Source organism: Electrona antarctica, assembly GCF_951216825.1.
Source record: "Electrona antarctica genome assembly, chromosome: 22".
NCBI classification, from domain to species: Eukaryota; Metazoa; Chordata; class Actinopteri; order Myctophiformes; family Myctophidae; genus Electrona; species Electrona antarctica.
The window spans coordinates 26,073,059-26,085,182 of record NC_136805.1 but is presented as its reverse complement, the minus strand read 5'-3'; the positions used below and the strand labels follow the sequence as shown (position 1 = coordinate 26,085,182).

Sequence of the window (12,124 nt, the reverse complement as noted above, 5' to 3'; positions counted from 1 at the left end):
ACCCGCCTATCTAACTCTAGCGTGCGTGTAGTGACTGTAGTCTAGTCTGACCTGGAGGCATGCGTTACGAGAGCCTGGCTGTGATGATCACTGCCGCATTATGAGTCACGCCGGGATCATGTTGTGACTATAATGTTCCTATCAGATAGCATCGTAATCAGCGGGGGGTTAACCCCTTTTGACCTGAGATCAGATTCTAAAAATGTCTTCTACATCCCGACAGTTTTCTGAAAAAGCTATGTTTCTATGTCAGTGGGTCTTCGATTTTTCAAAAAATAGCAGACCTACAAGCTCGTAGCGCGCCACTCGGTGGCGCGCTATGAGCTTGTAGATCTGCTATTTTTCAATAGCTAAAGCATAACATAATGCTTGAATGCATAAACACCAAAAGGGGTTCCCGCCCAGAATGGGTTAATGCCAGGGGCAGAGGACAAATACACCGCGTCGAGAGGGCTGCCCAACACCACGTGACATCGATTTGGATGACACATGGAATTACGGCGGTTTACTGGAGGGGATTATAGATACATTTATGATTTCCTCGAGAGATTTCCTCTTCTGTTACTTTGTAGGTTAAAACATATGCAAATTATGAGACATCCTGATAACATGGCGAGAGATTCAGTGGGTGTTAAAGTTACAAGAACGACGGCAGAAAACTATTCTGGTTTTCACCACATAATAGACGAGGAGGGGGATATACACTTGGAGACTTGCAGCTCTAAACATGAACATATATTTGGTAATATCAATTCTGATATACTGTAAAATGCGTGATGTTATGTAACTAGCATACACATGGATGATGGAGTTCTCACTGTTTAAGAGGCACTGCACTTTTGTTCCTTTGAAAGACTAACAGATTTGACAGTCTGATGTTGCTATATGCATGTACTGATTTGGTTCAACTGTATAATTCATTCAAGAAATCCAATTACAATTTCGGCATTTAGCAGATGCACTTATCCAGAGCGACTCACGATAAACAAGGTAATTAATCCAGCGCTTATCTTGATTTCCCTCCACTCCGTGGCTCCGCTCAGTGCTCGGATAAAAAAAGAGAAAAAGAAATAAAGAAACAAAAGCTGTGTTGTAATTGGCTGCAAACTTTGCTGCCATTTGGAGGCCGGTGTCCAGAAACAATTGCATTGTTTTGACACAAATACAATACACCCCCTTTAACCCATTTTGACCGGAGATCAGATTCTAAAAATGTCTTCTACATCCTGACAGTTTTCTGAAAAAGCTATGTTTCTGTATCCATGCACTATCCATATGTCATTGGTACCTCGATTTTTCAAAAATAGCAGAGCTACAAGCTCGTAGCGCGCCACTCGGTGGCGCGCTATGAGCTTGTAGATCTGCTATTTTTCAATAGCTAAAGCATAACATAATGCTAACACCAAAATGGGTTAATCAGTGTAGAGACAATAGATCATGGGCTACACCTATGAGCCCTTCATGTGGATGCAATGTGTACCATGGACAGCAACTATGTTGCAAAACACACACCATCCCAGTTTCCCCGTTTACAAATGCGGACCTTTTTGAAAGTCTGCCACACGTTCCAGTCCAAATGTGTTCGCTCACGTGCACTGCCTGGAACTGGCTGATAAAAGTAAGTCTCCAGCAGCAAAACCCCATATCTACAGAACTGGGCAATGGTAGCATTTCTCTCTTTCTTTCTTTGTTTTGGGAAACAAATGTACTATCTTGAAAAGTTACTCATTGGAGCTTTAATGAAATTATTCACCCAAGGTGGACAATACAGATATATTATAAAAAAACAAAAACAAACAGTGAAACAAGAAACAGAGGGCAGAGAGAGGGTGGAAACTGTAAAGGACACAAGTCCCCGTCCGGAATCAAACCCATTATCTGGTCGCCTACGAGCACATCACCCAACTACTGTTTTTTTGTTTTTAAGCTCCTCACCTGCGTTCTTGAACCTTTCCAGCAGGCTGCGTCTGACATCCTTCTGCAGGTTGAAGTAGTCATCCTCTTCGTCGTGGCTCTTCAAGTAGAGCGGGATGTGCTGGAACACCAGGACGTGTTTGGGTTTGGGCTCCTGAATGGACACACACACACACACACACACACACACACACACACACACACACACACACCACAGAGATCAATAGCTTCAGGCGGTAATTCAATTCTGACCCACTCTACCGAAATGACTGAGCAAGACGCTCCCGAAACTCAATAATAAGGTACACAGTGTTTTTTGGCAACTTCTGTCATGTTTTTGGCAGAGCAGGTCACTGTTGTGGCACAGGAGCAGACGGTGGCCATCATCCATAATGCACAGTCTAGACGTCTATGTCTGAAGAAGTCAACAATTCATCCCAGACCAGGATGTTCTCATTATTTTGTTATCTATCTTCAAGGTAACATAGAAGATCAGCATGAAAACAGAGCGTGTTGTGTAATGTGTATGCAACAGGCGAGAACACCCACAATTAATTGTATTTCCTCTCCCGTGTAACTGTTGCACACTTATGTTGTTATTGTTGCGTCTTTTGCATGATGAAATAGAATCTGAAATCAAAATGCAGAAATACAGAGCAATCGACAAGCATGCCCCTGAATCTTACCGTTGCTGTAGAGGAGGAGGCTTTTTGTAGCTGCTCCTCCAGCCATTGATCCTGTGACTCCTTCAGGTCGGGACAGCCCGACGAGTCGTAGAACAGCTGCGAGTTCAGCACTAGGCACAGGACCCCACCCACCTGGGACATGCAGGAGAGAAATTAAACGAGAGGGCTTGTCACGGAAATGCTTGTGGGTTACACGCACGCACGCACGCACGCACGCACGCACGCACGCACGCACGCACGCACGCACGCACGCACGCACGCACGCACGCACACACGCACACACACACACACACACACGTAATTCAATAGCCTCTCCCAAATCTGAATAACCACTGAGCAGTGTGGGGTGAGGAGATTGCAAAAATTCTCCTAAGTGACCCTGTGACCTCGATTTAATTAACACATTTCCCATGCGAGCGCGTGGGGTCATGCGGATCGCAGAAAGCAGGCAGGTGAATAGCAAATGCTGATGGCTGACCCACGCCGCACATACTGTACAATACATCCCATGGGCCCGCATCCCCACCTCACACCAACGCTCCCTCCCTGTGCCCTCGCTCACCCAGAAGCTGAAGAAATGGTCACCCCAGGCTTGGCAGTACTGCTCCACAGTGTGCGGCGTCGGGGCGTTGCCCAGATCGTGGTTCCCACTGACAAACACCAGCGGAATGGCTGGGTCAATCCCCCGCAAGGCCTCCTTCAAGCCTTGCTCCTGGGCCGCCCTGAAGGGGGTGCCTAAGGGCATAGAAGAAGAGGCGATTATAGTGCATTAAACCTATGCTTAACATTTTCTCTAAATCTGAACTTTTTACTGATTATGGTGTAGTGCTTTTATCATTTTAAAGCAGCACTAGCTTTCCTCTTAACAGCACTAGCTTTCCTCGTAAGCTAGCTGAGATGAAGGTGAATCCGATTTTGATTAGAAGGTATTAGGCCACAACAGGTGAGATTTAACTTGGCGCTCTCTGATAAGGCAGTAAGCAGTACAGGGGCCCCCCAGGGGACTGTTAGTTCCTCCCTTTCGTTTACCCTATACACAAATGGCTGTTAGCTCACAACCCAATCAGTGTGTAGTCAAGTTCTCTGACGACACATGTTATCCTAAAGCCCAAACCACACCAAAGGGTCGGGTTGGGACAAAACGTTTTTTTTAAGGTAAACCACACCAATGCAACTCATTGAGTTGCAATGAGTTACATTGGTGTGGTCTACTTTCCCTGCCAAAATGGCAGGGAAGATCATGGGTATGTCTACACCTCCCATCACCCCCCAGATCATCTTTGAGCAGGCCACCATTGGGCAGGTTAAGAAAATTGTGTCTGACCCCTCCCATGTACTACCCTGAGTATAGGAGTATGTACTTTGTCCCTCTGTCAATCACACTCCTTAACCGAGTCCTTGCAGAGGACAGACAGTAGAAGGTTTTGAGGAGATGCTAAAGTGCTGCTCTCTCTTTTTGCACTAGGTACAGTATGTCTGCTTTTTGGAGTGAGATCTTACAAATACTTTATAGAATGCTAGATGTGAGGATACCATTGGATCCAAAACTCTGCATATTGGGATTGTACCCGGTAACCCTGGTTACACCAAGGAATAAACAAATCCTTATAGATATGTCACTACTCCAAGCAAAGCGCACAATTGCTCTAACATGGAAAAATACTCAGAGACCACGAGCGAGTCAATGGCTCAGGGAAATGACCAGCTGTTGTGCTATGGAAAGGATAACTTATATTTTGAAGAAAAAAAGTGAAATGAAGTCTGGGGACCCTTCACCCAACTCTTAACGAATGTTGATGTGTTGAATATGCTTCGTAATGATAATGGAAATACCTCATAACACTGTAGTGATCTTATGGACTCTCTCGGACACTGATACATCTCACCTGTGAGGACCTATACTCTCACCTATACTCGAATAACAGCCTGTCTAGAGGGTGACATGTAATATCTGGGAGACGGCAAATGCTGTGGTTCTGTTCGAGCAATAGTTAGGTTCAATAGGTTCAGAGTGCTGGGGAGAGAGGAGAAGGCAAACTGCAGTGGGTTCAGAGTGCTGAGGAGAGAGGAGAACAAGTGTTTTTTTACAAGCCTCTCAAAGTTCATCATGACTACTGAGGTCAGTGCTACTGGGCAGTAGTTGTTCCAACCAGATGGGGTTGGTCCTCCTTTATATATATATATATATTTTAGTTTTCAATTCCAAGTGTTCTTTGCAATCTTTTTTTCAGCACCTTTTTTGGCCCATAACCCCAGACACAAGTTTTATATGCTACGGGCATATTGATTGGACCAAGGTTTCTGATTGGGGAAAAATATATATTTTTGGCACAAACTTGTCCACCAGTGTTATGAAACCGGTGGACAACCGGAGACGCTGACATCACTTCTGGAATTCTATTGGACTGGGATCCGCTCAGAATTCTGACGGCGCATTAAGGGCCTTTCAAACGGGAAGAGAGGAACGCAGGTGTTGTTGCCTGGATCAACGACAGGTCTCCTCCAGGTCGGCTACAGGTCTGGATCAACGACAGGTCTCCTCCAGGTCTGCTCAAGAGGGGCGCAACAACGCAAGCGTAAAAAAAAGCGAAACTGTATCCAGGTCTGGTGACCTGGATACAGTGTACACGAAACAAGCACGCACGCAACAAATTCACGGGACCACGCTCACGTAAATACGCTTGCGTTGTCGCACCGCGACTGCTCCCCAGTGCTCCGCACAAAAACGCAGGTCTCATTGAAAATGAACTATAGAGGCTTGTTATATCGCTTCACTTTTGAAAGGCCCTTTAGTTCGACAACATGGCTTGGCGTGCGGTTAGGGTTAGGGACAGGGTTAGTAATGTGGCGAGTTGGACCAACGTGCCGTCGGAATAATAACACTGACCCCGTTGGAATGCGTTGGTAAAATGTGGCATGATTTTCTTTACATTAGTTCTTTTAAAGATCCCTAAAATCTCATCATGAGCTAGGGCTGCCCTAGTGTAGTGGTTAGAGCATATGCCTTTCATGCGGAAGGTTGTGGTTGTTCAAACGCGGCCTGGGGTCGACGTCAGCAAGGGCAATGCGGTCGCAACGGGTTCCTAACGCCAATTCAAATAGGTTCAGATCTGAGCCAAGTCTCCTGAGGAGGCGCGTCTGAAGCCTGTCCTGGACGGGGTATCTGGACATAGAATCAAATCCAATCTCATCATGCAGCTACAGAGTTTAGCTCTTGTGGAAGATAGGATGGGTGGCTGATTATAGATAAACAGTACACACACACAAGGTTTAAACGTGTAACATGGACTTACAATATAGCTGTGGCAACTTAGCAGGCCATGTCATTATTGTACTCAACAGTGTGGCCAAAATAAAAAATAAAAAAATGCAATATAATAAGCAACAAGCAAAGACTCAATACAAATAGCATAATGGAAAAATAAATAAATAATTAATAATAAAAATAAAGTGAACTGACATGAGAAGCAGTGAGAATCAAAAGTATTCATAATTTAGAGTATGTATCAAACAAATCTATCAGCCACGCTGTGAAGTTAGCCTTTCTCTCTGAATTGTAAAATAATTACACAGAATAATAAAAGAAGAAAAAGGGTGGGGGGGGGGGGGCTTTTCTTTTATTATTCTGTGTAATTATTTTACTGGCCTAGTTTTGAAAAGAGTGGCTTCCTTTAGATGTTTGGACAGGCTAAGAGCCTTTTACAGCAGAACAGCTTATGCATAACAGAGACACAGTTATTACAGAACGAGAGAGAGACAAGAAATCACCTGTCTCTCTTAACCTAAATGGGACAACATTGCATTCAAACTCCCCGCCTTCTGTATCATAAACCAGTAAATCTACCATGCTATCATCAATATCTGTATTCAAGATAGAAAGCGATTATACTAATGTTATGACTAACACTGTAGTCACTGTTTAGCTTTTGGTATGAATCGGAAATTTATATGAAAGTGAAAATGCTTTACAAAAAAAAAAAAGCTAGTAGAGTAGTACAGTTTGGATAAGCCGGTAATGCGTAGTGGCATTTTAAGCGTCATTCCCATTCTGGAGTGCCTTTATTAACATTTGGCCAGTCCTCTCGGGAACTAATGGAACGGAACAGAATCCTGATGGAAACCATGGCGACAGCTGGGACCTCGGCCATCTGGACTCATTATTCCAATCAACAAATATTTGACCAGTAGTAGTACCACTATTACATGCAAACAAAGTCTCCCCAAACGAATCAAGCTAGTGGAGCGGGTGTTCACTAGATGTAGGAGTGTTCCAGGTGATACTGTTGCAGACAGGCTAATTGGCCCCTGTACATCAAGAACAAAAGAAAGGCTTAACTTGATTGTCCTCGTCTTTTCTGTTTTTATCCCTTAGCTTTTAGTGAATATTTATTTTCTAATAAAGTTGTTTTTATTTTATTGCAAATATTTTAATGTAAAGTGTCTTTGGGAACTCAGAAAAGCGCTATATAAGTTTGAGATGTTATGATGATTATTATTATTTTCTCTCAATATAGCAGTGGTGTGCTGATTTCAACTTACTGTATAAATAGTAGAGTAAGAGGTGTGTACTACTGATTGCCCTCTTTAGAATGTTTAGTCATTGCACAGGCAAAACGGAAATTGCCGAAAGCATAAGCAGAACTGTAAAGGGTAACTGCGGTGCCCATATCTCCACCAGGATGAGTGTCTTAGCCAGGGCTGGGTAAGTCCTAAAGGCAGAGGCGGATTTACCGTTGGGCTAGGGTGGGCTGAAGCCCGGGGCCCCCCAAAAAAAAAAAAAAATTATAAAATTGTAGAGTGAAATCCAATTCAAGTGAAATGTGTGTATTGTTATTGTATTTAGTTGTATTATGGTTAAACCATTGAGAGCTACTGCCTGCCTGCCTCTCTTTTTAGGGGCCTGGGTACCCCAAAATGAAAACAAAATAGCCCAAAAAAAAATCGGCCTCGGCGGCTGCGCCGCTCGGCCAACTCGCCCCAAGGGGGGCCCTCAAATTTGCTCCAGCCCGGGGACCCTCAGCAAGGTAAATCCGGCTCTGCCTAAAGGGTAACTGCGGTGCCCATATCTCCACCAGGATGAGTGTCTTAGCCAGGGCTGGGTAAGTCGTGGGTTGCAGCCGTGGCCAATCAATGTCACACAAGTCTCTGAGTAAGCGTAGACAGACATAAGGTGGAATTCTTGTTAGTCTATTTTCCACCGCTTAGTAATATGCTTAATTTCAGCGGGTCCTCTTGTCTGATCCGAGGTCGTTAGAGTCGGTAGGGGTCAGGAATGACTTAAATAAACACTACGAAAATGAGTTGTGATTATTTTACTTCGAACTTTTATTTTGGTGATGCCGTATTCATACAGGTTGATGATTTTATTGGGGCTGAAAAATCGACCTAAATCGCCTGGTTCTAATCATGCTCTGTGTGCATATACACAGTACTCAAAACACAAACAGCAATTTAAATTAATGCGAATTAATCACATGAAATAAATGCTCCCGGTGTGTACAGACCTTTTCAGTGCAGCATGGTTGGAGAATCTGACAGGCATCCAAACATACTGTTGTATACAGCCACAAATAAATGCAACAATATGTAAACTATTTAAAAAAAAATCTATTTTGTAAAGGTCTACATTGAGCACTGTGTATCATTTAACTCCAACATAAATAGGTTTGTAATTAAGAGGTGACATATCAAGCAATTTAAAACAAACGACAGATTTGCAATGTAGGTTAGATGCAAAATCAGACACCTATTTAACCACTTAAAACATATACTTACTTTGTTGACCAGAGTCCAGAGGGCTCTATACACCTATATATACACCTTTTTCCCTCTCCACCAAATTTGTTCATAGAAAATAGCTTATGTACAACCTTGTGAGATTGTAGATCGTTTATATTCGTTGAATGTTTGCCTCAGAATAGAGATGCTATGCTAGGGTTCATGTGGTAAAGAGGCAGAGGATGTGAGCGGAACGGAGTGGGGGTCAAATGCTGATCCTCACTGCCGATCCTCACAGGCTGTTGTCACGCTCGCTATCCACTCATGTTGACCGCCCTTGACCAGGCATAGCAACATCAGCCATGACAAGACTTGCCAGAGTATGGAGAAGCAACACCATCAGCTTCCCAATGAAGGTCAGACTGTACAAGTGACTTGTACTCTCCACCCTACTCTATGGTTGCGAGCGCTGGACAGTGGACACACACAGCGGAGACTGAGTGCAGGATACAGTCCTTCGAAAACAAGTGCTATAGAAGGATGCTACATAAATCATAGAACACCGGACAAACGATTACGTTAGACAGATAGTCACCACCCATGCTGGAGAACAGAATGGTTGGCCTCTACTCTCAACAGTAAAGCGTCACAAACTGGCCTGGTATGGTCATGTTACAATGCATACCTCGCTGTCAAAGACCATCCTACAGGGGTGGTCTTTAAGGGCGGCTGTGGCCCTGGGTCGGCGGTTCGAATCCCGGCTCCTCCTATCCACATGTCGAAGTGTCCCTACATTGCCTCCAATGAGTTGGTCGGTGTGAGCTCGCCGCCATTGGTGTGTGAATGTGGGAAGTGAGGACGCTGGCGTCGACTGTTCGCCGCTTCACCTCCCAATGTATGAATGAATGAACCATTGTAAAGCGCTTTGAGCACTTGGAAAGGCACTATAAAAATGCAATTCATTATTAAATACATGTTTGTCACTAGCAGCTCAACTCAAATAGCCTCAAAGAGTTGTGGCAGCTGCCGTTCACCGAAAGGACCTGGCAGAAACAGGAGTGCCACACACCACACATCGTCCTTCAGCCCTTCAGCCCTTCTGCCCGTTTGCTTCACTGCCAGCTCGCTACCCGTGAGCCACCAGCTCACATGACGCACCCATGAATCATCCCTCTGCCGCCACAGACCTCAGACCGAGCCACGGTCGTACCCAAACCCCATCAATCTGAGTTTGAGACACCTCGCTTCAGATAAACGGAGGTCGCCTCTAAGGTGGGACACTCGCTGCCGCTTGACCCTGTTGAGGTGAAAAGTGACAGCCGTGTTAGTACAATATTCCCCGGCGGCTCAGAGGAACATGGCACAACTGTGTTTGTGAAGCGAGTGCTCGTTTTGCTTCGCCTCAACTGTGAGGCAGCTGCATGAGGATTGATCTGTTACCTCAGGTCAAGCTACCTTTGTTTTGAACAGAAGAATGTTCACATTGAGTTGTCAAGTGTTCTGTTCCATGGTGCACGGCTTGGCTCATCTTTCATCTGTTTATCTCTGTGCTTGTTATGGCGCCAGGTTGGCTTGAGGCAGATATTTTGCCAACAGGACGGACAATTGCTGCGGTGAGCTGGCAACTAAAGGGTGGCAGGAATCACATATTTGGCACTCACCACCGCTGCCCTTGAGCAAGGCCTTGAGCAAGGCACCCAAATAACTGCTCCTTGGCTCTGAATTGTGATGGATGTGTGCTTTGCCACACCTAAATTGCCTTTGTCTAGCTTAACAATATAAAGTAATAAAGTAATCTTGTCTTTCCTTGTCCTTTCCAAAGACATAAAACATCCAAGCACAATAATACCCACTCTCTGTAGGCTTGACTCAAAGTTGTGGATGATTTCCAAAGCCATTTGGCTATTATATGCCATTATAATACCTTGATCAGTTTGCGCTGAGGCCACCCAACATGGCCCTCCTCTCACTCACACATTTTCTAAAGCCAAACGATGGGATATTGAAATAGACAGGAATCTCCTAAATCTATGACCCGCAGTGGAGGAGGAAAGCGTTAATGCTGATGTTGTGCTGATGTGGCAGAGGCCTGAACTTCGTGATGGTGTGCTTAGTTGAGATGAAGTAGCGTAAACTCTCCTCTACCCGCGGCATTCCTCTCAGTCTGCTCTCTGCCCTGCTCCTAAGCTGTCCTCAGCCCCCACAGGAGCCTATTAGGAGTACTCCCCATTGGATAGCAGTCCTATCACTCATACACACACACGTACGTGCACACTCACGGCACGCATAATCAATATACAATGCATTATGTCGCCATTCGTGCAGAAAACAAATTCCCCGTCTGATGTCTCTCCTTCAAACTCGTTTCTCCTCTGTGCCCAAGCGTCGCAATTCCTCTGAGAGACCAGCATGGAGACCCACTTTATCTGGCAATTAGGGGGCTTCCACGGTTGTGGAGAGAGGGTGAGAGCTAGTTCTAGGACAACCTCCTTGTCACCTTCGGGAGGTTGCCGAACGCATAAACATACACACATTCAGTGATAATACTGTACGCACGTGCCTCATGCACATGTGTGCGCATGAGGATATGCACACATAAACCGTACCTTCCACTTCACCTGCACACATGCAGTAAAGCACATGTATGGGTGCGCGCACGCACGCACGCACGCACGCACGCACGCACGCACGCACACACACACACACACACACACACACACACACACACACACACACACACACACACACACACACACACACACACACACACACACACACACACACACACACACACACACACACACACACACACACACACACACACACACACACACACACACACACACACACACACACACACACACACACACACACACACACCTTTCCAACAGTGGAACACGAGTACACATGCACATGCGTGCGCACATGACACACACTATACACGATTTGCCACGCTGTATCATCACCCCACCCCAACTCAGGCCCCATAGGGACAGGGCTGCGATGCTTTGTAGTGCTCATTAGGAGAGCGTTAGGGCCAGCATGCTTCTCTAATCTTATCACAGCCCTCCATCTCTCCTCTTCGTCATGCCCCCCCACCCTCCCTCCCAAGACTAAGGGGAAGAAACAAGAGAGAGAGAGAGAGAGCTGAAGGAGGTCCTTGAGATGAGAGGGCATCTCCTGGGGGTAAAGCTTGGAGCTAAGCAGTAAGCAGGGACGGGGTGGGGATCACGGAGCTGTCTGTCAATAATGAGCCTGGATAATACCCCCCTGCCCCCACCCCCAGCTCACATCCAGAGAGCAGTTTCATAATGGGGGGGTGGCCCACTGGAACACCATGACTGGAGGTAAAATGAAACCTTGCGGCATCAAAGTATCACCGGCTATAGGGCCTATCAGTGCGCCCACCTGCCTGTGTGTTAGCGTGTGCTAGTGCAATGCTTCCAATCACTAGACACGGTATATCTGCCCGCTCGTAGCCTTTGCTTTGATAAAGGAGAAGGATGTATTGATCCAACACTGAATCCCTTATAGCTCAATTTCCCTTCTTGCAAGCTCTTTTTACATCAAAGTATGCCCATGTGAATGCACAGAGCTGATTGTGGTCCAGTCTCAGCTGGACCACAATCAGCTCTGTGCATTCACATGGGCATACTTTGATGTAAAAAGAGCTTGCAAGAAGGGAAATTCTTGCAAGCTCTAGATAGGCGTGCACCTATCTACTGTACATCGATGGCATTGCAGTGGAACAGGCCTGCGACAACATCGACTCTATTGCCTTCCGGCACCTGAAGAAGTTCAGAGTG

The 12,124-nt window shown here is 45.6% G+C and overlaps 1 protein-coding gene across 2 annotated transcripts in view; it reads right to left on the bottom strand.

Moving 5' to 3' along the window:
* Positions 1–12,124, bottom strand: part of cpped1 (calcineurin-like phosphoesterase domain containing 1) — a 77,698-nt gene that overhangs the window by 43,202 nt on the left and 22,372 nt on the right. For both annotated transcript variants that reach the window (XR_013788871.1, XM_079493222.1), the window contains exons 3-5: positions 3,163–3,335; positions 2,601–2,732; positions 1,936–2,068 (exon numbers count right to left, since the gene is read on the bottom strand). Coding sequence is in view for 1 of the 2 variants with exons in the window: in XM_079493222.1 (XP_079349348.1) it covers positions 1,936–2,068; positions 2,601–2,732; positions 3,163–3,335 (438 nt within the window). In the remaining variant the exon portion in view is untranslated. The remainder of the gene's footprint in view (positions 1–1,935; positions 2,069–2,600; positions 2,733–3,162; positions 3,336–12,124) is intronic.